This window comes from Excalfactoria chinensis, chromosome 1 (assembly GCF_039878825.1).
Source record: "Excalfactoria chinensis isolate bCotChi1 chromosome 1, bCotChi1.hap2, whole genome shotgun sequence".
NCBI classification, from domain to species: domain Eukaryota; kingdom Metazoa; phylum Chordata; class Aves; order Galliformes; family Phasianidae; genus Excalfactoria; species Excalfactoria chinensis.
The window spans coordinates 84,168,364-84,194,998 of NC_092825.1; the positions used below are offsets into that span (position 1 = coordinate 84,168,364).

At 42.8% G+C, this 26,635-nt stretch overlaps 2 protein-coding genes across 2 annotated transcripts; both read left to right on the forward strand.

Annotated features, from left to right (window-relative positions):
• Positions 1-541: 541 nt before the first annotated feature.
• ABHD10 (abhydrolase domain containing 10, depalmitoylase) lies at positions 542-6,869 on the forward strand (the record flags this gene model as incomplete). The annotated part of the gene is made up of 5 exons (XM_072337650.1): positions 542-741; positions 3,283-3,459; positions 4,230-4,341; positions 5,444-5,581; positions 6,044-6,869. Coding segments are annotated over 5 exons (969 nt in total), but the record flags the coding sequence as incomplete, so codon positions are not given.
• A 7,303-nt stretch (positions 6,870-14,172) lies between these two features.
• On the forward strand, positions 14,173-24,323 carry TAGLN3 (transgelin 3). The gene is made up of 5 exons (XM_072340076.1): positions 14,173-14,604; positions 15,040-15,221; positions 16,083-16,257; positions 20,729-20,831; positions 23,771-24,323. Exons 2-5 carry the CDS (start codon positions 15,042-15,044, stop codon positions 23,910-23,912), a joined length of 600 nt encoding a protein of 199 aa, XP_072196177.1. The 5' UTR covers positions 14,173-14,604; positions 15,040-15,041; the 3' UTR covers positions 23,913-24,323.
• The last annotated feature ends 2,312 nt before the right edge of the window (positions 24,324-26,635 follow it).

A 26,635-nucleotide genomic window follows, 5' to 3' on the forward strand; every position in this document is an offset into this window, starting at 1 on the left:
CAGCTTGTTCCGGGGTGCCTTGTCACCACAAGACTTGCATTTCAAGGCCCAGGATAGGATTTGGGGCAGTTGTGTGGAGTATGGGATACGTTTTCAGCCACCTGGTGGTTGCTTCCACCATGGTAAGCACATGGTGAGTTTGGGGGAGTGTGATATCACCCTCCGGCCATGCCCTCCATATTTCAGTTTCAGCCATTGTCCTTCGTTCCAAAGAGGCTCTTATCTGCTTGGTTTGCTTAATTACAGAGCGTTTCACATTCCTAAAACAACATCATCCAGTCTTTCACTCTCTATGGCTAATTATCCAGAGCCTGACTGAAATAGAAAGCCATTAAATTGATGTTAGTACTGCTGTTTCAACTCCCTTCTGAGAGATAAAATTCAATCTGCGATTTCACCATTAAATGAATGAACGAGTGAAGGACTAAAAGGACGTGACAACTGAAAAGGTTTATTATTCAAACATCTTATTTCCAGAGCTATCGGTCTACGAGCTACATCCAGGTCTCGACAAAACGCAGCTCGGCCGGGGCAGCCCTGATATCCGTACTGCACCCGCTCACCACAGCAGCCCATGAAGCGTCGGACGCCCCTCCTCAAGCGTCCGCCATTCAGCGCCGCGGAGGCGCATGCGCGTGGATGCGGACATGGCGGCGGCGTTGGGGTTGCGGCGAAGCGGTGGCCGCGCCTCAGTCCCGCTGTTGGGGTTGCCGCTGCTGAGCGCGGCTCTGGGGCTCCCGGGTAAGGAGGGGCCCCGGGGCTGCCCTGCTGGCGCTCCTTTGCCACCAGCCCGGGCGAGATAGGGGTGTCTAGTCGCCGTTTCCTGGGGTGGGAATGGAGCCGCTTCGCTGCCTGAGGAAGCGCGAAGAGGAGGGGGTGGATGTGTTCCTTTGGGGGGTCCCACGCTTGGGGCACTGCAGCCGCGTGCATTGCTGCAGGCTGCGGGCGGAGCTGCTGGAAAGCTGCGCGGGGTAAAAGGGGCTGGGGGTGTTATTGAGAGCGGAGTGTGCGCCGGCTGAGTGCCCGGGTGGCTGCGGCTAACGGAATGCTGGCTTATATCAGAAATAGTGCAGCCAGCAGGAGCAGAGAGGTGATGGTTCCCCTGTACTCAGCTCTGGTCAGGCCGCATCTCAAGTACTCTGTTCAGTTTTGGGATCCTCACTATAAGAAAAACATCAGTGCCCTGGAGTGTGTATAGAGAAGGGCAACAAAGCTGTGAAGGGTGTGGAGCACAAGTCTTAAGGAGAGCAGCTGAGGGAACTGGGATTGTTCAGTCTCGAGGAGACTCAGGAGAGACCTTATTGCCCTCTACAGCTGCCTGAAAGGAGGACGTGGTAAGGTAGAGTCAGCCTCTTCTCCCATATAACAGTGATAGGATGAGAGAGAATGGCCTTATGTTGCAGCAGGGGGGGTTCAGGCTGGACATTAGGAAACGTTTCAGGAGGAGCGGTGAAGCATTAGCACAGGCTGCCCAGGGAGGTGGTGGGGTCACCATCCCTGGGGGCGTTCAAGAGCTGTGTGCATGTGGCACTGAGGAACATGGTTAGCGGGCATGTTTAGGAGCTGATGGTTGAACTAGATAGCCTTAGTGGTCTTCAGTGATTCAACGGTGATGATTCTATGAAATAAGGAGAAGAAAGTACTGGGGTAGCTGTGCAGATAATTATGTTCTCAGCTGCTGAAAGAGAAGTCCTAGTATGTGACTCCAGGGAAGTATGCATTGTAGTTGTCTGGCTGAGGTGGTTTCTATAGGCTTTTGGATTATTTGAGTTCAGATTGCTGCTGGTGCATGTGCAGTAACTCGCGGATTGCACGGGACTCATTCATGGAGTTTAATTCTCTTGTGGCTCAGTTTAAACTGCCTTGCCTTAGGCAGCTTGAGGTCAGTTCTGGAGCACTGTAGGATGCTAGGATGGAAATGTAATGGTCTGGAAGATGGTTATGAGTACCTATGGGAGCAACATACTCCTCACTTCTTTCTATGAAGTTTAGCAGTTAGTGGTGCATCTCTTACTGACAGGCAAAGAACTGTTTGCCTTACTGATAGAGACAGTGCATAGTGTGAATGTATCTAAACAAATGTGGTGTCTATTCCACTTCGTGCATCAGTGGGATAAAGATTTGTCCCATCTTTTTATGAGAGATAAAATGGCTCTTTTACTCATGCACATGCAAATTGAGATAAAAGGCTTGAATATAATATCTTTGTGAGAGGAAGCAATAGAATAGCTACGTGTTGTGGCATTCTCAAGGCTGGTTTTTGCAGTGTGTTGACCAGCAGTTATACCACCAAGGTGTCCTGATGTGTTTTTGGGGGGTTGTGTAGTTTTTGTCCTCCACTGTTGGTTAATAGTATTCAAGAACCAGTCCTCCTCTAATCTAAAGATTAAGAGGGTTAGAGTCTTATCAGAAGTCTTGCCCAAGCTTTCAGTTTAACACATGATCTTGCTGAGAGGGATAATAGAGTGGATTAATTCCTTATAAAGCCTCTACAAACCACTTATCTTCATCCACAGTAGAGGTACAACTGGCTGCTGAGTTCAGCAGATCTTTGCCTCTTTAGGAGATGCATGAGAAATGTATATTTCTACAACAGTCAACTCTTTCTCCATGTGAGTTGTATTTAATACATTTTTTTTTCTGGATTTACAGAAAACACAGCTTTGTTTTTTTTAACCTCCTGTGTTTTGTGTCTAAGGAAGAGAGTGCTGTTAAGATGAAACAGTTCTGAGGATCTTGACTCAGAGCTTATCACCCTGCTAATTTTCAGTGTTACTGACAATAGTCTTCAAGCAGCAATAGCCGTGAGTGGCACGGTGAGAGAGGCTGTGTGTTATGTGTGTTATATATTTCATCGCATGCGGTGCTTTAGGTTCAGCATGGAAATTATTTGACATTCACCTTTCAAACACACACACAACTAAGTTAAGCTGATGAAGAAGCTGTCATTTTATGAGCAATAAGTAAATATTCCAGATGATATACAACGTGAGGACAGATGAAGCATAGAATATCTTAGTGCTCGGTTTCTGTCCGCCACTTTGTTCGTTGCTGAGTGGACTCTTTACATGACTGATGTTACTGTTGAGTGCCTTCAAATCATTACATTACGGTATTGAAGAGTATAGAAGACAATTCTATTTTTCTTTTCTCCTGAGCCTAAGTACTGTAATTTCACATAACATACATATATTTACTGAATTCTCATTTTATAAAATGCTATTATTTCTGCCAGAGCTGTCTTGGCAGTGGTACTTCATAGCTCTCTTTATTAGTTTGCAGGTGGAAGTCATCAGTCAGCTTTCTTACTCGACCAGATCGACCAAATCTAGCCTACCGTAAGCTGAAAGGCAGGAATCCAGGGGTTGTTTTCCTTCCAGGCTTCCAGTCAAATATGAATGGTCAGAAAGCAACTGCCCTTGAAGATTTCTGCAGCTCTCTAGGTCATGCCTTTGTCAGGTACATAGAAGCGTTGTTCTTGAGAATATGAAATAGGCATCATATGTAGAGTTGGGTGTTTGATATGAAGTGTTTGCTGTTCTGTATGCAAGCTAATGAGTGTCTCCCTTGCATTTCAGACATAGAACTTCAGTCTGTTGGGCTGAGGTATGTCAGGACAATGTATCTTGAAAGAAATCTGTCTAAATTTCTGTGGTCTGGCCAGTGTTGCATGTTAAAGCTAAGGGGACAACAAAGGAAAAGAAAGAAAACATTTAGAAATGTTCATTTTAGCATGTGGAATACTATTCTGTTTCTAAATTATGACTGTAAGCGTGGTTTTTAATTGCTGAATTGAACTGAGCTGTCCCATGCCTTCTGTCACTGTAGAGAAACATACACATGCTTCGTAATGTGTTTTGATTATTCCAGCTGAATGCTGAGCTTTCTAAGTCTTCCTGACGACATATAGCATTTAGAAGAGCTTTCACACTTCTAAAGTACCTTTCATATTGAAGTATGTTGGTTTTTTAGTTGTAACGGAATTTGTCAGATTCCTTGTTTGGGAAACACCCAGATAAATTTGGACGTGGCTACGTGAAGTGATTGAATAGTTGTTAATGTATATAAACTTCTTTTCATGTGACTTAACGTTGCTAGTGATATGTGGGACCAAGGAAGAAAATATGCAGTGCAGCATATTGTCCTCTGTTTAATTTGTGTTCAGCAATGCTGCTTAGTTTCTGTGTTGTATAGGTAGTACCACAACTTTTTGATGATTGCTTTTTCAGATTTGATTATACAGGATGTGGAAGTTCACAGGGGAACTTTGAGGAGTGTACGATTGGGAAGTGGAGGAAAGATGTTCTGTCTATACTGGATGAACTTACAGATGGACCACAGGTTGTATTTCATCCTTAAATAGAAAACTTTTTTTTTTTTCCTGAAGGTGGAATATTGTGTAATGAAAAATACACTGTAGTAGATCCTGCCTAGAGTAGCTTCTGTTTAACAGTTTGCACCTGCTAGCTGTCAAGCAGGCCTATTTGAAATGACATTATTTGTAGGGCTTCTTTTGCAAATAGGTCGATCACAACTTTGTGAAGGCGTGGGTTGGCAGGAGATGGTTCAGTAGAGCAGAGCTGTCACTGGCACTAGGTTACATGAGCCCTGGCCCGGTCCCAAGAGGTTTGGGAAAGGCTTGTGGAGGAGGTTCCACCTAATGAGGGACAAGCCTGCCCAGGGAGGTGGTGGAGTCGCCATCCCTGGCAGTATTCAAGAAGTGTCTGGATAGGGATCTAGGAGATATGGTTTAGGGGTTTTTCTGTAGGTGTGGTAAAGGGAGGATGGATGGACTAGATGATCTTGTAGATCCTATCCAACCTTGTGATTCTATGATGATGATGATGACAAGGAGCTGTTCAGTGCTTTGCAGTTCTCCTCATGGAAGAGTGAGGCTTTGTCCCACTGCTGATGCACTAACTGAAGGATTTGCAGGAATGTTGGAAGTTAAGATGCTCTATATAATAAAATAGCTTAACAAAAGCGAGCAGAAATGGTGTTTGGCTTCTTCATTTACTTTTGAAATGACCGTCAGAAAGTCAGTCTGCATCCCAGAAAAACCTACTATTGTATTTGAAAAACATTTTATATTCTGAGTTGCTTTTGTTGACCTCTTGCAGCACAGAGCCTTTGTGATGGGCCTTTATTTTAAGAAAAGTATGGAAGCGATACTGAATTGTTTCAACTCTCATTTTGTTTGCAGTGTTTCAGTCTCAGAGAGCAATAGCCAGCCGTGTCAAACAGAAAGAGTAATAACATTCCAGATTCTGCAGTGCTTACTCAGGCAAAATTTCCACTGGAGGTGACAACAGTTCTGCCTGGGTAAGGACAGCAGGATTATGTCCAAGGTTTAAGTAGTTAAATGAGATGAAAGCCGACACTTTGTAAATAGAAAATAAAATCTGTTTCCTATAAAATAACATCTGATTTCTTCTCTTTTAAGATTCTGGTGGGCTCCAGCATGGGAGGATGGCTGATGCTCCATGCCGCGATAGCACGCCCTGATAAAGTAGCTGCTCTAGTTGGAGTAGCTGTAGCAGCAGACCATCTTGTAACAGCCTTTAAGAGGCTTTCCATTGAGGTAAAGCTGATGGTTGTCTGTTGTGCAATCAAAACATTTGGCAAGGTAAACGCTTGAAAAAAATTCTGTTGTTCAAGCTGTACTTTCCCTTCAAGACTTCCCAGTATTTCTTTATGTTTGTGGTGGAGGTAAGCAGAAAATTTATGATTATTGAAGTGTCTGAAAAATACTGTGCTTCTACTGTGATGCTGGTGTGAATCTACAGTATGTTTATGTTACTGTGGCATATGGGATGTGAAGTCAGATTGCTGTAGTTCAACAGTCTTATTAGATTTCAGTGTTAAAATATCTTATATTTGCATTGAAATTGGGTTGAATCCTATTCAGCTAACTGTATATATTTTGAATAGGATCATGCTTTCAAGGGGCAAAGTTTTAGTGAGTTTAGAGCAGGAATAAATCAAAACATTCTAAAAAAAACCCACAGTAACTTCTGTCTTGTATACTTTGCACTTTTTACAGGCACAAAAAGAAATAGAAGAGAAAGGTGAATGGAAGTTTCCAACGAAGCATAACGAGGAAGGATATTACTCCTTGACCTATGACTTCATTAGAGAAGCAGAAAATCACTGTCTGCTAAATAGCCCTATCCCTGTAACGTGTCCCATCCGTCTTATCCACGGCATGAAGGATAGTGATGTCCCTTGGCAGATCTCTATGCAAGTCGCTGATCGTGTTCTGAGCAAAGATGTGGATGTTATTCTCCGCAAAACTGGCCAGCATCGAATGAGTGAGAAGGAAGACACAAAACTTCTTGTGAATACTGTCGATGATTTAATTGACAAGTTGGCAACGCTAACATAATCTGCAGAGCAGCATAAATAGATGAAGCCTACACCTGACTCTTTTCCATCAGTAGCAGAAACGCTGTTCTTAATGAGATTATTCTAGCAGTGTGACTATCACAGTAGGAGCGGAGCTCAGTCTGCTCTTTCCTTACCTCTGTTTCGTAAATACAGGTATTTTTTTAATGCTGCGTTTGTACAGATAGACCAAAATGTAAGGAAGTGCTGGATGTAGAACCTCTGCTTTACCTCTTAAATCTCTTTTTTTTCCCATGAGCTTCCTACCCTTTTGTACTGAAATATTCCTTCAGTTTTGTTACTGCTGACCTTGTATAGTACAGCTTCAATCTCCCATGTTTTTTTATGCTGTTTCAGTACAGTCGTTTTGCTATAATGTTGTTGTACTTCATCCACCTGTGCAAGGCAGTGCACAGTATAAGCGTTTACTAAAGTTACTTATGTTAGAAATAGCAAACACTGTGAAGTAAACAGCTTCCTCATAACTGATGGCAGTGTTCTTAAGCAGTGTTTAAATTGTGAAATGAAAGGCACAGCCTGATAGTGCGCTTCGGGTGATGCATAAGGAATGTGTTAATTTGGGATTCCCTTATAGTAGGTTAAGACTAAGCTTAAGAAAGATGAATGCCCCCGCTCCTGTTGCAAAGGTTTTAAGAGCTTAAGGACACGCAGCCTGAAAGTACAGGTAGAACTCTTTTATATATGCTCATGAGAACTACTTACCTCTTCATGTCTTTCTTAAGAAATAATTTATGGGACTACTTTTAAGGGAATAATACATGATCTTGGTGTAAAGTCAGCGATTTCATGTCTTCCTTAAGTTTTGGAGCTTTCCAACCTCTTGAAGATGTACTTTTGAGGAAAATGAGCAAAGACAACATGTGCAAATTGCTCAGCCCATTCCATCCTGAAGGCTCAGTGTGTTTATGTATTGTTGAGCACTTGCCATCTATGTGTACTCATGGGACTGTTGCACATAATAAAAGTTTTGTGAGTTATGAAGATGGAGGGAAATCAGGATTAAGTTGATTCAAAACTTTCTGCTTGTCGATTACCCATGATTATTTCTTTAATTGTGTTTCTGTCACATCAGTTAGATTGCTTTGTTTCTTAAGAGAAGAAAAAGCTGAAAAAGGTGCAGTGCAGGAATTCAGGAATAGTTAATGTCAATTAAGGCCTAAAATTAGCAATTATGATGGGTGTCTTTTAGGGTTTTGTTGGTTGGTTGGTTTTGAATTGAGGCTTACGCCTATAAACATTCAGTTCAACTGTAGTAGTTGTGGTTCCTCTGAGCAAGACAGTGGAAAACAGGTGTGAAAGGGGCTGTTGTGTGAGTGCTTTGGAGAGTGTGTTTTTGTCTATCCGCTGTTCTCTTATAGCGGCTTTTTGGTGAGAGAAGGCGGGTGAGCATAATTGTTGAGGATATGAAATTGCAGCATCAGTTGCCTTAATGTCAGCGTTACCAAAGGGTAATGATAGGGGTATTTTTGTGCTAGTTGTTTGGTTGATTTGCCTGTTTTCTTTACCTTTCTCCTTGCTAAATGGCGGTTAGTGTTGTCATTTTCTTTACAGTTACAGCCCCAACTTATTATGTACAGTGTAAATGCAAAGACGGGTTGTACTTCCTTAATAGAGATAGTATTCCAGACAGTGTGTTGAGAATCAGTGAACACTAGTGCCCCTCTCTGTACTCCCTTACCACTTTATTAATTCGGTATGTATTCCCATACATACGAAGAGGCAGACTTTTTGTAGACAGATGTTTTTTCCTCTGAATTTACCACCATAGTTCTGTTCTCATTGCAGGCACTGCATTTATCCTTGTGTTCATGCTGGAAACTGCCAGCATTTTGATCACTGCCAGCATATGTTCAGATGCCAGGAAGAAGGGATAGATGATAACCAATAAGCTCCAACACGTTCTCTGTTGCCATGCTGATGTTGTCAAAGCTCTGCTGCTAATTGCAATAACAGAAAGTCTGAAGGAAAACAACATTATGGCATAGCTTTCCAAATGCTGTAGCACTCCTGAAACCAGAGATTTACATCCTACACATGGCCAGCTCTTGACCTCTCAGGAAGTCTTGACAATCTTAAGTAATGCAATATTTGTATGTTAGAGTGTTGTCATTTTATTTTCTATCCTGTATCTGTCCCCAGAATTACTGCATGTGGCATCTCCTTCATCTTTGCCAGTAGATGTCTGGATAGTGAATTGTTTTCAATGTTAGTCATGTTTAAAAGTAAGTATACTAAGTAAAAAATAAGTACAAATAAACTTTTGTGGGAATGCTCTATTAAACTAGGGTATCACGCATTTGGGAAGAGGAATCTTTTGTAATGAATTGTTAGCCTCTTTATTTTTTACATACATCTAATTTGCTGCCAAGTACAAAGTGTATTTTATGGATGTGTGTTATGCACATTTAAACGGGGTCTTTTATGCTTTCAGATTTATCAATGTAAACAGCTCTGTCTTGTGGCTCTTGGAGCATTGGTTTTCTCTGAGTACCTTAATCTATCCTTAATGATTTTTGCTAGTACCCGTAGGTTAAGCTGTTAGCGTCTTCATTATCCTTCACTTTCAGCAGGTCTGAAAATGGTTTCTGGCCTCGTCCATCACTGAGTGTTATACAGATGCTGGGAGTGATACAGCTGCCACAGTACATGGAAGCTCTGGACACAAACAGAGCATCTTGTTGATCTTGATCAAGCAGTACTCACTGAATAAGCACCTGGGGTGTTTTTCTTCTATGTAAAGCTTAACATACAGATCATTAACTCCCGCCAAGGAATCAAGTTTCATGAGTAAGTAACAAAAAGCCTTTATTATAGCAAGTCACAGAAGCTTGATTACCATATGATACCAAAGAAGCAAGTGATAGATGTCACCAAAAGAAACAGAAGCATTAACCACCTGACTTCAGTTGTCCCTGCTCCTTAAAGATATTTTTGTTCCCAATTTGCTGCAGGAAAATCTGTGGAGCTACTTGAATGGTGTGAAACCACAGATTATTCTGTTTTCTGAAGGGAGGGAAGTGGTGGATTTGTTTGCGTGAGTGTGTGATTAAGCCCTGCAATAGACCATTATGTACTGAAAAAGTCTATAAAGCATATTAAACTGGTTTCCTATCAGGCAAGTGCTCTTAGCCTCTGTTTATTGAGCTGTGCTAATGTAACTTCTTATCTTGTCTTGTATTCCACTTGTTCTGTGCCTTCTGTTGTTCGGATTTGTAGTACATGCAGCAGCCTCTTATTTTCTTTCTTGCTTGAGTTCCATGTTATGAAGTGTACCATATAGGTCCAGTGTAGGCAGTTTATTTTCTCTTGCACAAACACTGAGTACAAAAACATCCTAGCTGGACAGGCCTGAGAGAGAGGAACTGCCTCCTGCTGCTTCTTTCTTATGTTAATTTTGATTACGTGCTTTCCCTTGGACATGGTTACTCCATGGAACAAAGAGATGTATGGTACACTGATTTTCATATCAACTTTCAACTAGTGATGTTCACAGCTGCTCTCATGTTTTTAGTGCTCTGGTTGTACCGCCATAGATGGCTAAAGCATTTTCTGAACGAGTGCGAGAGCGGAAGGAAAACTGCCTTGGGGAATACTAAGATGTGAAGCTGATTGTTAAGTGTTACTCAGTTGTGCCTTCCACTTCAGAATTATTTATAAAAGAAAAAAAAAGAAAGTAAACAATTATGTTAAAGCTTTATGGCCTCGTAGGTCAGTTCATCCAGTTGACTTCGTTGCTGCAGCATCTCATCTCTGTTCGGTATGTATTTATAGAATCACAGAATAGCCCAGGGTTGGAAAAGACCTTAGACATCACCAAGTCCAACCGCAGCCTAACCATACTACCTGAACTCTAACAACCCTCTGCTAAATCATGTCCCTGAGCACTGCATCCAGATAGATTTTAAACACGTTCAGAGGTGGTGGCTCAACAACCTCCCTGGGGAGCCTATTCCAGTACTTAATAGCCCTTCCCCAGTCCTGCTCACCACACCATTCCTGATACAAGCCAGGATGCCATTGGCCTTCTTGGCCACCTGGGCACACTGCTGGCTCTTATTCAGCTGACTGTCCTTCAGAACAAAAAAAAAAGTTAGAGCCTTGGACATGTTAGGCATAAATCTAAATTACAGGACCTATTGCAGCCTTGTTGTAGGCTTGTCCTTGTATTTCTCTTTCAAGCCCTGCATTTCTATGTTACACGGTCCAGTGCTTCTGCCTTATTAAAGAGAAGTGGTTATCCTCTGTATGGTTGGTAGCTGTGACTTGTGATCTGCTCGCAAGGAAAAGGCATGTTCCCAGCCTGCTGCAGTGCCTTGCTTTTTGTTTGGCAAGGAGCTCTGGCTGGCTCTATGCTTATATCTGAAACAAAAAGCAAATGGCAGCTGCTAAAACTTCCAGTCGCTTGGTTCTGAAACAAAAATACAGATTTAAATTGTTTTTAGACTGACACTTCAGAGGTTGTATTCTTCTTGAGCCTTCTGACCTGCACCAAGAGGCCTGCTTGCCTCCCACGTGGCAATGTGAGAAGGTCAGTGCTGCCTGTTGGCTGGGAGCAGGTGCTGCCTCTGGGTAAAGGTATGCTGGGGAGCAGCACGCCTGAGGGCTAAAGGGATGTTAATGGGCCACCCAGGCCTTCTGCCTGGGAAAGCAGTACTTGGGGGACATGGGCTGTCTTGGGGCTGGTTGGGCCTTAGGAGGATCCTTTGCATTGCTTCTGTTCTGAGCACGGTTTGCAGGGCAGAACACGTGCCAGGGTGTTCTCCTCCTCAGATGCTAATTCTTGAAGTCCCTAACAGCAAAGTGAAATCACTAATAGTAAGAAGAGAATGTGTATTTGAGGGATTTTTTAATTTTAATTCTAATTGCTGGATTGCTTTATCTGATAGGAGTTGATCCATCATACTTTTGACAGACAGCAGCTGGGGATGGCTGAAACAACCGGACTCTTTCTATGGAATGAATTGACAAAGAGCAAATCTAACAAAAGTTGAGGGTTGCTTTTTGGGAAAGCAAGGTATACTTTTCTCTTTGTGTCCCAGTTAAAAGGCATTGAAAGCTATGAGTCTAAACATGGGCAGTGAGGGAAGTAATGTTGGCTTTACCATTGCTGGCAGCCATTCACAGATTTATGAAGATTTTGAAACTTGGAACATTGTGATTATCTGTATTATTTGAAGCATAAGATGAACCGTGGGGTTTACAGGCATTACAAGTCTTCAAGCTCTATCTCCATTCGTTAAATAGAATTCTGTTTTAGTTGTAAGTTCCAACCTTGGGTTACCAAGGAAAAATAAATGAGATAAAACCTATTTGAAACTGTAAGTGGGATGTTCTAATGGTAATGCCTTTGCTGCTGAAAGTCTGACCCTTTCTTCCATGTCATGATTCTGACCATCAGTCTGTTGTATGCATCTGTCCAAGAGAAGAAACTTAAGTTCTCCTTTGCTTTGAAACAACGTGTGCCTGCTGTTTCCTCTAGTTTTGGTGAGCTAAGCAGGTAATTCTTCTTACTCCCTATTTACTGCAAAGTCCCCTTTTCAGTCCCCTGGTCATTGGAGTGACTATTTGAATTTCCTGCATTCTTTCAGCACTTTCTGTGGGTAGTGGTTGTCCGAACCAGCTGTAGTGTTTCTCATTGCTGCTGCACCTTCCTCACTTTGCTCAGTGGAATCCTTTGGTCACAGTGTCTTACCCAGAGCTTGTGCCCACCTGGTGATCTTCCAACACCCTCTGCACTTCAGCATCTGCTGCTCCGCAGAACAGTGCTACAGTCTATAAAGCACTTTCCTGGCTCTGGCTATGTTGAGACACCATTTTATCCGCTTCCAGGTAGACTGTTTTCAAGGAGTTTTCATTATTTTTGTTGTTTAGCCATTGAAGCTTGTGAAGCTTATGTTACTAAGAGTTTGGGCTGCTTTTGTGTTTGCTGATAACACACTGAATAGCTCAGGCCTGGAAACTGTACAAACTCAATGAAAATACACCTGATAATTAATTTCTCAATTACAGCCATTACAGTTAGCTTTAATTTCTTTACTGTGTCGTGTTGCTTCAGAATCAGTTTAGCTCCCTGATCAATAGTGTGCCGTCACTAATGCTGAATTGCAGAGCTCTTGGTGAGTTGTATCATCATTATCTCTTTTCAAGCCAAACTCATTCCGTTGTTTTTCTGTGGCTCGATGACACAATAGCAGGCTTACAATTTGATTACTTGTGCTTTGAAAACATTGGTATGAGTCTGGTGTTTTTCCAATCTTCTGCAGCTTTCCTGGGTTTCAAAGCCTTATTAAAAATTGATCTTGAAGGACAGGATGGCTTTTCATCTTCCTTGGCATGGAATGATCCCTCGAGAACATGTTGCAGAGCCAGCATCTGTGAAGGGAGAGACCTTTGCTCTGCAGCTCAGAGGGGTTCAATTACCTGCTGCTGCCCCCTAGACAGAAAGAAGGTCAGAGGCTTGTGCAAAGAAGCATGGCTTTAGTGAAATCCCATTGCTGCTAAGCACGCAGCACCCTGATGTGACCAGAAACAGATAAGCGGTCGTGGGAGCTCTATTTTAAACAGAAGAATACAAAAAGATCTTATAGTACAAAATGTAGTTTCTTATTTTTTGTGGGACTGACCAAAGAGTGTAAGGTCCTTAGCTGCCTTGTGCTGCATTTTACTGTTGCAGCCGCAATTTGCTCCTACTCCAGTCCTTAGGCCTGGTTTGCACTCTTGGTCCTGCACATTTGCTTTGCATCCAACAGCGTGTTCTCTGGAACGGAAAGTGTTCAAGTAATGGCCTTGTCACGTAGCAGGCTCTGAGTTATGTAATCCAATATTTCATGGGGGTTTAAAACTACCAGTGCACAGAAGAGAAAGCACTAAATGAAATGCCTGTGGAAGACAACGGTAAATCAGGTCATCTATTAAATTTTTCATCTCTTGAGTCCTTTCATGCCCAGGAGCACCCTGAGCAGTATAAATCTGAGAATTTGTGGTCTTAAAATAAGGAAATAATGGATGAGGAGACCATTATGAGACAGATATACAAGCAGCTGCACTCCTTTCCTTTTCAAGGCTGTAGAAGAAAGAGTTTTGCTGGTAATGCTGACTGTGAATCCATCTTGGGTTTATCAGCCTCCTTTCAGATCCAGCTGATCGCAATTCATTTGCCAAATGGGAGCTGTTTCGTAGCAGGGCTGATGCAACTCAGACTGGAGTGAAATGACGCTGTTTAACAAAGAGTAGACCTGTGCAAATGACATCTGATGGAGAGTCTCTTCTCTTTCCTGTCTTCTCATTTCCTCCCACCACTGCAGTGGTACAATCAAAATTAAACCTCCGTACATGGCCGTGACTCCCTTGCTATTGCTGGAGGTATGCTGACTCACACCCACAGAAAGCACAGTCTCTGTGCTTTACAGTGTAGTTAATTTTCAGTGATTCCCCCTTGTTTTTAGTGGCTCAAGTTATTTTCTTGGGATGATATGTGGTAGCCTATTGTATATCACTGATAGGGTGATGGTAACACTCTGCTGCCTGCTTTCTCTTCATTGGCTTTCTATCTTATTTTCCCCAAACTGAAACTTTTTTGACCACTTGGGAGAGTGAAGGAGAAATTATGTTTCATGCTGTAAGCCTGCCAGCATCATGCTGCAGAACAGGGAGAAAAAAGGGGTTTTTTTTTGCTTCACAATTAAAAATAAATGAGACGTGTGGTAATTTGTGTTACCTTTGTGTAACCGGGTATATAATGAAACATTCCCCTCTGTTCGCATTGCTAACTATCGGGAGCTGGGATGCTTGCTGTAGTTTGGGGTGATGCAGACTAGGTGGAGTAAAGCTGAATCTGCAGGATGAACAGCACAGGACTGAGAAAACATGCCTGAGAGCAGCCTGCAGATGAGTGAGATAAACAGATCTCCCTGCTGAAACGGAGGAGGCAGGCCTCTTTAATGGCTCTTAGCAACGCCCCTGCTCTGACCCTCCTCACATGTGAGGAAAATCAAATCAATACACTGTTCTTCAAACCACGATGCTGCAGCGGCAGCAGGGCATTGTGGCAGCCTCTGTCTCTTAAATCCATTGACGCTTTTCTGGTTGCTGATCTGGATATCCATCCCTGCATCTCTGCTGAAGAAGAACCTGACTGCATCTCAAAAGGATTCCCGGAGCTCTCCCATGTATAACCTTCTTCTTACTGGCAAGCATTAGGTAGGCAATTTTAAAGCGCTTCTGGATTTGCAGGCAGCTTGTAACATTGACCTGAGAACTCTATTATATTCTCTGTAATCACAGCAGAAGCCGCCCTCTGAAACCTATTTTGTTTTAAATCTTCATTTTCACCTTCTGTTTTTGTCACTGGGCTAGGGGAGGGTATTTCTGTTTTTCCCTCTTCTTTTAAAAGCAAGAAATGTTGTGGCTGATGTATGCTTTTGGAAAATGATATTCCCCCGCTGATCCCTCCCCTGCTCTGCAGAACAGCTATAAGCAGTGCCATACAGTGACTTTCAGTGTTGATGAACATCTGCTCAACTGCCTAATGTATAAGGCAGGCTGCTCTCTCCTTTATTCTCTAATTTTCCGGTGTCTACCTGACAGCTGCGCACCAAGACCTTCCCCACTAACCAAGTTCTGCTCTGCTTCCAGAGATGGCTAACAGAGGACCAAGCTATGGCTTAAGCCGAGAAGTTCAGGAAAAGATTGAGCAGAAATATGACCCGGAATTAGAGTCTAGGCTGGCGAACTGGATTATCGTGCAGTGTGAGGAACAGATCGAACCCCCTCCTCCTGGAAGGCAGCATTTCCAGACCTGGCTGATGGATGGAACGGTGAGCTATCTGTTTAACTCTGTGCTTGGGTATCTTTATGCATGCAGTGACTTAGTATATATTACTACATGTCCTTGTTTTCTGTCTCCATCCGGCAAGATTGGTCAGAGCTCATGGGCAGTACAGAAAGAGGTGACCTAGCATCTGACTGATTTCCTTTTGCCTGTGAATCCTAATCTCAGAAAATAATTATTCTGCTGGGGCACTGGAATTAGTGCTGTGCTTATGATTCTTATGAGTCATGCACATTATATATGGCTATGACTCATTCCTTCGGTGCCTTTCTTCATGCAGTTAAATGAGATCTGCTTTTAAAATTAGGTGTATAATTTTCTCTCTAAGAAATAATCAGCGTTTACAGGAAAAGAAAAAAAGGAGGACAGGTGCTGAAAAGCTGTTTTCTTCTTGCAAATCTTTCTGTGGCTACAACGTTGTACCCTTTTGGTTTATTGAACAACAGGCAGATGCTGCTGTTTGCAGAGGGCTGTAGGAATACGCTAATCATTGACTCTCTGCCAAAGTGACTTCAACAATATTTCAATTGACGTTGCTTATTTTTTTGGCTCGAGCATGTGGTTTCTTCTCTGTCGGTTGTTACATAACCTACCAGTGATTGCTTTGTTGCTTCTAGCAGATGAGGATTTATTCAGTCAGGCTATTGCCATTGGTTAATGAAAGCTCAAATACCTTTCTAACATGCTTTGACTGTTATCAATCTCTTATTTGTTCCTGATAGAAGGAATTACGTCCCTGACAGAAACTGTCTATATTGAAAGCATTTTACAGCATCGTTTCATGTGCAGAAATTGCCTTCTAGTTTGGTGATTGCTTTCTCATTTTGTTTCTGTGTTTCTCTTCCAGCTGTTATGCAAGTTAATAAACAGTTTACATCCAAAGGGGAACGAACCCATTGCAAAGATCTCTGAATCAAAAATGGCTTTCAAGCAGATGGAACAAATTTCTCAGTTCTTAAAAGCTGCTGAAATCTACGGAGTAAGAACAACAGATATTTTCCAGACAGTGGATTTATGGGAAGGTAAAGATAATAAACTGGAAGTCAGCTTGCAGTCTTCATTTTACTCTGCTTTGATGTGTTGTAATAGTGCATTTTGTCTAAGGCATATTCTCTAATGTAATTATCTTTTGTTTCTGTTTGCCTTATCTCATTACCATGTTCTTCTGGTGGTGCATTATCTCCTCTGAGGGATTTATATTACCCTGAGGGCATAGTGGAGCTTTTCCAAGCTCATGTGTTATCCAAAAGCCCATCATTTTGACAGAAATCCACAGACATAATAAAACAACTGCTCTCTATTCTAATTATTTGCAAGTAAATAGCTTCTAAGAGCAAAGAGGGGAAACCCTTATTCTGCGATGACGAGCTTTTATTACAGTTTTCAAATTATAAGCAAAGCTTAAATTAGAGCCATAAAGCGCATTCCCAGGAGCATACATGCCTCTGTAGAGCAGATGAGCTCCTTTATGACAGCAGAGCTCACTGCTAGTGTGTTAGCTGAGCATCTCTCTGCAACAATACAGTCTTGCCAAGAAAAGTCACTATGGCAACAGCAAAAATCTGAGTGCCCTGTATATTCAAGTGGAGGTGAACACTCTCCATCCCAGGCTCATAGTGGACACTGTGCATTGCAGCTGCCGAAGAGCTGAGTCATTTGAGTGTTTGCATGGCTGCTTTTGCCACCTCTGTGGTGATGCACCCTTCCTGGTGCTCTTGTGAAATGCAGTGTGTATCCTGCACCTCTCAGGACAAAATGCAGGGACTCAAAGCAAAGACAGTGCCAGGATAGCGAAAGGCAGGTATGCAGAGAACTGGAAGGGTCAAAAATCTGTTGTGAGAATGAAAAGGTGGAAGGAGAGCAGTCTATTGAGAGAGCCAATCAGTATCTTTTGTGTAGGAACACAGGTGGAGTGAAAACACTGTGATATGTTTTCACAGGCTGTTGGGATACGTGGAAGAGATCACTTCTCTCAGGGACAGCTTGAGGCTTAAAACACGAGGGAGCTCTTTGCAGATAGGTTAGAATAGGAGGATGTGCTGACAGACTATTACTAGGCTCTCAGGTACTGGGTTTACTGGGCATATCTCACCTTTGGATGTAAGAGCTGGGTTGTTTCTTCCAGGTCATAAGCTCCATCTGTACTAGAAGGGATGACATTAGCTCATTTCAGGTGCTTCTGATTGGAGGCTTCTGCATTTTGTAATAGTTTTGCATAATGCAAATGAAAGAACAGTATGTCAATCCTTATGATGAAAAGGACTTACTTTTAAAGGAAGATCATCTTCCTTTCCTTGGTGACAATCTCTTCATTTTCTTTCTTTCGCTCATCTCCATTCCTGTAAGATGTAAGGGGAAAAGCTGGTAACTTCCCGATGACAGAAGGTCAAAACACAACTTGCAACCCAGGGGAGAGATGTACAGGACTTTTCTCCACTGTTGTTTTAGGACTTCCCAAAACTGATCTTTGTCTCCTCACTCCCACATTCTCTTTGCACCCCTCATACTGCTCATTAGAGTGCTGAGGTGAAGCAGCGCGTACAGGAGGGATCACATGAGGGCTTCTTGTGCCTAACCATAGCTCTGACCTCCAGCATCAGTATTGTTTTGAGCCCAAACCATCAGAACTTTGATGCATTGGCTAGACAGAAAGGACAGAATCTTTCCCACTGTTTCAGAATTACATAACTCCTACACTTATGAAATACTTCCAGGCCACAGTGTGTTTAGACAGACAGCAAACATCAAGGTATGTTTACATGGAAAGGAAATTAAGTGTGGCTGATAAAACAGTTTCTCTTTCACTGATTATTTTCCAAGAGCTTTCTCTTTGCTTTGAGATTCTTAGTAGTGATTAATGAAAATGTTTTAGTACGCAATCTGCAGTTGGCTGTTTCAAACTCACTCAGTCCATCTGGTGCATTTCTTAACAGGATCACCTCTCCTTTGGTTCTTCTTAAAGGAAGGGAGAGGCTGAGCAGCCTTTCCTAGTCCGTGCCCAAGAGAGCATGTTTGCTGTTTTACAGATATCTCCCTGCTATGTTTCCAGAGAGATAAGAGGCAGATGTAACTCTGGTTATAGCCCAGCCTGCACAAAGAAGTGTCTTGGAAATATAATTCAGAGCAGTTCTCCCTCTGTGGGTCTGAGCCCTTCCTCTCTGGTCCTGGAGAAGGCGGCCTTCTGGCTGCACATCCCCAGAGAGAAAGGGAGAGAGGTGACTGAGGCCCCCCTCCTCTAATGGGCCATGCCAAGACTCTCTACAGGGCCTATTGCACAGGACAAGATGTCACGAGATGAAGCAGATCTGGGGTATTCCCTGACTCACAGTGGCCAGTGTGTGTGCAGGAGCTCTGGGCCCCACTCACAGTTGCCTTGCAGCCCCTTCCCTCACCACTGAGAAGGGAAGCCGAGCTGAGCACAGAGTGTGTGGGGAGGCTGCCAGATGGTTGCCCGGGGCCCAGTGGAATATTTTGCTACCCTTTTGCTCTTTTTTGTGTCTTTTGTTCCTTTTTTCTTTTTTCTTTTTTTTTCTTTTTTCTTTTTTTCCTTTTTTTTCTATCTGTGTATGCGCTTGATGTCGTTATTCAGCTCATTCACTTTTAAATCCTTTCTCCATGTCTCTTCTCATCCCCTTCCCTTACCACAATGGGCATCCCAAGGACGTTATTTGTGGCATCTGTTAAGGCATATGGTACGTCTGCTACTGTTTGGAGCTTGAAGCGTCCCTCCCCATGCTGCTCCCTGTGTACGTGCCTGTGCGAGAGACCAACCCTCAGCTGCCCTCCCTCAAGCAGAAGCCATCTGACTCAGTCTGGTTAACAAACACAGGCGCAGGAGGATCCTGGATGGCTGATGATTTGTTTTCTGTACCAATGGTCCCCTGCAGAGAAGATTCCTGTAAGCTGTAATGGGTTATGTGACAGCCACAGCTGGAAGCCACTCGTCATTTTCAGCTTTAGGGTGTCTCCTTCACCTCAGCCAGTGCTTTATGCAGTGAGGTCTGTGTGAACCAGAGCCCCGAGCCTCATCTACCTGTAAGCAGGGCGATACTTATACATCATATGCTGAACTCCTTTCCTGTGCACTCCTGCTGGTCTACAGTGTTTTTCATTAACATTGTTCCACAGGAGGCATTTCTGGAGTCTGCTATCTTAGTTATGTCTTGAGCGTCACATGATTTTGTGAGTAACTTATTTCCCCATATGAAGAACTGATATGATCAGATCGCCCAGAGCCCTATCCAGCCTTGCCTTGAACGCCTATTTCCATTTTCATTTCAGAAGGAAAAAAAAAGGGTATATGAAACAAAATGTCCAAAAACTTATTCACCTCACACCATTGGAAAGGCATATGACAGCTCCTAGCGAAGCTGACTTCTTGCTAGAGAGTTTTTTAAATGTCCTTGTGTTTGAGTTGCTTTGTTTTTAATTAAGTGGAGAAATAAATGAAAGATGTTGATACAAAAGGAAGATTTACTTGTTGCCTTCATTTTGGAAGGAGAGACCAGAGGAGCGGGTACTACTTCTTTAAATAAAACCAAGTACTGACAGCAGGAATAGCAACATCTTTTGGAAATGAGCCTTATAATTCAAGGTGCCATCTTGGAAACTTGGTGAATTCTCAAGCAGGTGGAAAGCATGCATCTATGCAAGTAATAGACAAGTCCATCACCTCTCAATATAGATAGGAAATTATCCCTGAGAAGCTTTTTCTCTCTGTGTTGTTTATGAAAGAATGTTAACAATGAGTGAAGAGCAGGCATGGAAATTTTACTTGGCTAAAGGGGAGATGAGCACTGGCATTCTGAAATGAGAAATCAAATGTGATAAGGTAAGGAGGGAGGCTGTGGAAGAGTAATGTAAGTCAGGATTGGATGACAGCGACTGAAGAGCATCGACTTCTGACAGCCAGTGAAGGGAAACCAGTAGGAAGGATTTGAAAAGTGATTTGATGGGTAATCTTGGAAAGGCTGGTCCAAGTTATCTGCACGGGTCCTTTCCAGGACTGCCACGAGTCTCTGTCAGCAATGAGGACTGTCTGCAACTGCCAGTGTTTATATGATGGGATCAGTTTACAGGTGAAGCAGCAGAGGTACAGCACAGTTATTTGTCACATTGTTCTCCTTCAGCCACGTTTTACAGAGCACAGTATCAATCTTTTTATGTTCTCTTCTTAGCACAAAATGGGGTGGATTATCTAGAAGAGCTTAAAATAGCAGGAGGGAAAGCATTAAAATAGCTTTGAAACTTGAAAATTCCCAAACAGTTAAATTTTGCTTTAACACCATTCCTTTGATAATCTTTTTAATAATCTTTTGCATGGCGGCATTTTAATTTGAGCAACTCTAAAATAGCATTTATAGTGCTTCTAATGTACTTCTTCGGAGTAGCCAAGGGAAGCGGTTAATGCATTGGATGAAAGCGTTGTTCAGTGTGCCAAGCTATTTGTTATGCAAGGATTTCTTAAATTGGTTTTGCTGTTTGCCTTTCCAGGGAAGGACATGGCAGCAGTGCAGAGAACCTTAATGGCTCTAGGCAGTTTGGCAGTCACCAAGGATGATGGATGCTACAAAGGGGATCCATCCTGGTTTCACAGGTAACACCCAAAACGCAGTTTCCCAGAGCTGCCATTCATGGGAAGCTGGTATTACTGTCTGTTCTTGGCCTTTGAAGAAATTTACTGGGGAAGGAAAGGAAGACTCTTTACAAAATTTCCTTGTAGTGGAGAGATTTCCTCTTCAGAGTCTAGACAAGGGGATCAAATATCCAACCAGGCAGCAGCACTTTCTGCTCTTCACTAGTTCCCAGCTCACCGGCATCATTTGGCCTCTGCCTAACTACATCAGCCTGAAGTTAAACCGAGGCTGCTGTGGAGGAGCCCTGTGGGAGGGATGCAGTGCTTCCATGCTGCTGTCTTTTCTCAAGTAGTCCTCTTCAGCACACCTCACATCTCTCCTGCCCTGGAGCTGGGAAAGCACTATTGGTACCAGGACTAAGTGTACCTTGCCCATGGCTGCAGCTCTGAGTTCCACCTGCAGGCACCCCTTTATACTGAGCTGTCTTGGTGTGGACATCTGTATGTGCATGTGGGGATCCTACTGGATTTCTTTCTTAGCCATTTTTTCTCTTGTGGAGTACCACTTATCTGCAAAGAATGCTCTGTCTTCAAAAAGATGTTTATTTGTTAGAAAGCCCCATTTGTTTTATGGAGGCTGAGAAGAAGAGCAGAAAGAAAAGGATATCCTCCTACAGTTATCTTGCCTCACAGACGTAACATTGAAATGAGGTTCCCCTATCCAAGGGTATTTCATATGCTGAAACAGCTGAGGCATGTTAACAAAAAGGGTGCTGCCTGCTGCTCATTTGTTTCCCTGAATTTTCTGATGATTAGTTAAGGATCAGCAAAAAGAAAGCTAAATTTGTTTGTTTGAGCTAAAAGAGACTTAAAGTTTAGGTGAGCAAGTGTCAGCTCCTATACCTCCTTCACATGACATTCATTGAAATTTACTTTATACAGTCCACAAAGAGATTTTTATTTATTGAATATTACCGGCTTTAAAACTCAAATCCAGTTACATGCTTTAATTTAAACCAGATGTGAATTCACCATGACCCAGACAAGCTTATTTGTTTTATGTAACTATAACAAAGTCATGCAAGGAAACATTTATTTTCATCTCTGCTCTTAATTGTGGATGGGATAGTTTTCATTGGCATAATTGAAGATCATCTCCCTCCTTCCCTGACTGTCTGGGCTACATGGACAGCCAACCTGCATATCCTGCAGTCCCTGAAACACTGTTTTATAGCTGCTGCCTTTGGAAAACCTGTTGTTATTTCTATAAGGAAATAACATATGGCAGATTGGGAGCTGCTTTCCAAGTAGCTTAACCATCCCTTCAGGCAGATCGAGCCCCCTCCCCACCACCCAGCATTAGTCATGAGTCAGGGCATTCAGTCCAATTCTTAATCACCTTAAGTTAAACTGAAACATTTCAAGATTAAATTGAATGAGAGTACCCGTGCAGGAATTAGCGGTGATCAATACACCCCCACATTTGGGCAAAGCTGTTTAACTTTCCATTGCCTATGTCTTGCATGTCCACTTCTATTGGACCTGGCTGCTCTTTCCCAGTGTGTTCTGGTGAGGCTCATGGATGCACTGCTGCTTGTTATCTGTGAGTTGGCAGCCTCTGGCTCTGGTGCAAAGTTGGCATGAAAAGTTAACAAGTCTGCACACTGGCTTTGTCTGCACAGGTGGTGGAGAGAGTGCTGCTGGGTGATGGCAAACAGGTTAAACACAACTTGCAGCAGTGTGAGATGCTCTCACCTCCTTTTCTACAGCCTTGGTTAAGCCCATTTCCACCAGCCTAAAAACAAATCACAAGTACCTGCTGTTACCTGTAAGACTATCATACTAAAGGCAGCATTTATAATTGTAAAAATAACACCACGTGATTCAAACTATACAAGCAATCAAGTTTTACTAGCATATCCTTGGTCTCTTCTTTGATTTTCTCTGCAGTCTTTTTTCTTTTCTTTTTTTCCCCAGTCATTCTTACCTATCAACTGTCTCTTGATTTGCTCCACAGCACAACTGAAAAGTCCAGGGGGAAAAAAAGGTAGATTGAGACTGTACCTGGATGGGAGCTGGCTGAAAGCCTCCCTCCCTTTAAGACTGCAGGTTCTTGCCATTTATTTGGCAGCAGCAAACTGATCCTTCCCCTTCTAAGTGACTTGTTTTCCCCACCTTGTGTAAATGAAAGATTAATCAAGTACAAACTTTTATGCTTCATTTTTCTCCCAGTGCTATTTTCATGGAAAAGAGTCCAGATCTAGATGGCTTTTGAGACCGCTAATGCCAAAAGTGGTCAGCATGTTTTGGCAGAAGATAAAGGACTGTCATACGGTTAAGACACAGGTGCAAAAGCCAAAGTCTATTGCTTTAAAGGAAAGAGAGCTGGAAATGGCAACAGGGCAATTGTTCTGTCCTGCAGGCAAACATCATCCACACTTGTGAAAATGAACAAGCCACTTTGCTGTCCCTTTGTTTCTCTGGGTACACTGCGCTCACAATTACCTCAGTGAGTTGAATGTATACCATTGCTCTAGATGGATATCAATTTGTTCTACAGCACGGATAAGTATCTCAGTGATCAGATCCCATAGACCACAGTTTCTAAGAGCTATAGGACAAAATACTAACTCCATCACAAGTGTTTTACACAGCACTACATAAATATTTTACCTATCATAGTTGCTGGGGAAGCTATGAACCTGAAGGTTTTGAGTAGGCAGTACAGCGAAAGACTGAAGTGGTGTGGGTTTGAAGAGAGCACTTCTTCTAACAGCAGGAAAGCAATTAGCCCAGCCAGTATTGTCCATCCAGTGGGATGGTGCAAATGAAATACTGCAGTACAAGGGGAGGAGCTGTAAACACGAGCCAGTTTCAGATTGCTTTTCCCAGTCACCTGGACATACGCAGAATGACTGTGTCTGTGATGGTTTGTTTGGTTTTTTTTATGCATCTTACAGGAAAGCACAGCAGAATCGACGAGGATTTTCAGAAGAGCAGCTTCGTCAGGGACAGAACGTAATAGGCCTTCAGATGGGCAGCAACAAAGGAGCCTCACAGTCGGGTATGACGGGCTATGGGATGCCAAGGCAAATTATCTAAAAGCACCTCTGCCTGTAGAGATAACACTCCTGCAGCATGGTCTGTTCAACAGCAACAACAGGAATAAAGAAAAAAAACACGAGCTCATTAGTTCTCTTTCTGCCTGGTTTTAATCGTTAGTGCTCTGAGGTGTGGGGTATTTTTGGTTTGGTTTGTTTTATTTGCAGCTACAAGAGTTCATCTAGGAACTTGGGTTTTCGTGGTGTTGTGTGTCAGTTCACAGCACGTGCGCACCGCTGCCTCCTACTTTTCACTTCTGAACTATGCAAAGACAATTATTCTGTATTAATTTATTTGCGAAGTGTTCTCTTCCGTATTTGTCTCACACTTCTCTTGTATCTCAACCAGTAACCTCGTTCTTCGATTCAGTGATGACATTGTTTGATCTAAGAATAAAGACGTTAAAACACATCTTAGCCTCCTTTTTTGAAGGAAATAAAAGCAATGTGAACCTCTGACAGTGTGGTACAATGCTGAGGAGTGACATGTATTGATGACTTGGCCTTTGTTGCCTATAACTCCATCCCAGCCAGAGCAGGTGGAGCCAATCATTTCTTTCTTCTAAGCAAGTAGGAAGGGAAATGGGATAATCGGACTTTGTGAGCTTTTTTAATTCACAACAGAATTCTAAGAAGGCCTGAAGAGATGGTATCTTGAAAGGTAACAAGCGGTGACTTCCATTGGTCTCATGCTGCCCTGGGTCCAAACCTAGTGACACCCAGTGGCAGCTAGCTGCCCACTGACTAGCCCTGGAGCCAGTGGCACACACACTGACTCTGCTTAAACAAATTTCTTCTAGTGTGTAAACTGGGAGGGTGATCCTCCCAACCCAGATTAAGCTCCAGCCTACCTGTCAGGAGCATGAGAATAATACCTACCCACTTAATTCACACTTTGGTGAAGCTTGATAAGATCCTGGTTCTTCCTCTATGCTCTTGCCAAGCACTTTACTTTGGTGTTTGCTACCTGCTTAGGGCTGCCTTCCTATTACTGAGGTGAAATAGCTCAGAGTAGGTGTCTGTCTGAAATGGTGTACTTGGGGCAAGAGCTTAACCTGTAGCCGTGGTCGAAGTTTAGCTTGGTGTAATTTCCAACATTGTATGGGAAACTGGTAATCACAGCCTGAACCTCTGTTTAATCAGCTGAGGCAAGTGTTGGGTCAGCTGTGGGAGCACAGATGAGAGTAATCGAGCTGTGCTCCTCTAGACCTCATTTAAGGGCTGACCACCACTAAGGCAGCCTTTCTCTTGGAGATTGCTCCCTGGTGGAGATTGCCTCGGCATTTCCCAGTGAAGGTGTCCCTATTGGTGAGTTTTTCCTTATAAATAACCTTTTGAATATCTGTTATCATCTTTGTATTGTTCCACCTTACACAACATATAATCTAACTTGGTTATATATACCACACTGGACATGTTATGAATAGAATAGCTAATAAGCTGATTAAGAAAAAAGTAAATCCTTTACCTCCTTCTGATAAGGGAACCTCATTTTGTAGAACAGAATTATGAAGAGTTTAACATGCCTTGTATAGGCAAACAACAACTTGTGCTCCTGGAAAGAAAAACTGTATCTTATGGTGTATGCATAATGTGGCAACAGCACTGGAAAACCATAGCTGGAATGCCATCCTTGGAAGGCCTTCTCTAGCTCACAGAACCCTCATTCATCACCTGAATGGCCCTAAAGTATTCCCCTTAAGTTGCACCAGGGGAGATTTAGTTTGGATATTAGGAAAAATTTCTTCTTGGAAGGAGTGATGAGGCATTGGAACAGACTGCTAAGGGGGTCACCATCTCTGGATGTGTTCAAGAAAAGGGTTGATGTGGCACTGAAAAGCGTGGGTTAGTGGGCATGGTGGGGGATGGGTTGATGCTTGGACTAGATGGTCTTCAAGGTTTTCTCCACTGTTAATGATCCTATGGTTCTAAAACCATCAGACTAACCAATCTGCTAGTATCGGGCAGGAGATGCTCCAAAGGTTAACTTTGTCCTTTTGTGTTCCCATATTATGATGCTGAACTGCAAGCATTATTATTATTTAAATATTAACATGTTCTGACTTATTTACATCTTTATATTAAAATGTGCTTCTCAGCAAGTTTACGAACATCTTAATGTAAGAAGTAAATTAGTACAGTACAAGGCTGGTTGAATAACAAAGATGACAGGAGGGAAATATAGCTTTTCTTATGCCAACAATGAACTACTGTAAGCTTGCTTCTGTTGCATTAAAAGCACCTAGGCGGGTCTCCCACAAGCCTCATTAATCTCCATGACAACCTTATGTATTGTTCCTGCTAAAAGGCTGAATGTATATTAGAAATGTGTTTGTGTTGTCAGTGGTAGAGATGTACTCAACAAATGTCAAACACTGCACGTGCACTGGATATAATTATGCTTGTGTTCAGTGATTCATGAGTGAAAGAGAATGGAAAGTTCTGAGGTGGCGTGGAATAGGGCAGGGGGGCTGAAATGTGAGCAATATGTAGATTTTATTTCAGAAAGGGAGGAAGTGTATGAACCTTGAGCAGATGCAGTGTGGTGTGATGGTGTGCCCTCCACGTGAGTCTGTGTTTATCTTCAGCTATGGGGCTGAACTGCATCTTGCTTCCTGTGTGGGCTCGGTTTAAGGGCAAGTATGAGCTAAGGGAAGCCCTCTCCCACATTGCTTATGGCCCTTCTTGAAGCACAGCCGTAGCTGGAACAATGATCCTAGCTTA

Coding starts and splice junctions, on each gene's coding strand:
- TAGLN3 (XM_072340076.1), top strand. CDS start 15,042: ATGGCTAACAGAGGACCAAGCTATGGCTTAAGCCGAGAAGTTCAGGAA. Junction 15,222..16,082: donor CCTGGCTGATGGATGGAACG/GTGAGCTATCTG, acceptor TTTCTCTTCCAG/CTGTTATGCAAGTTAATAAA. Junction 16,258..20,728: donor GACAGTGGATTTATGGGAAG/GTAAAGATAATA, acceptor TTGCCTTTCCAG/GGAAGGACATGGCAGCAGTG.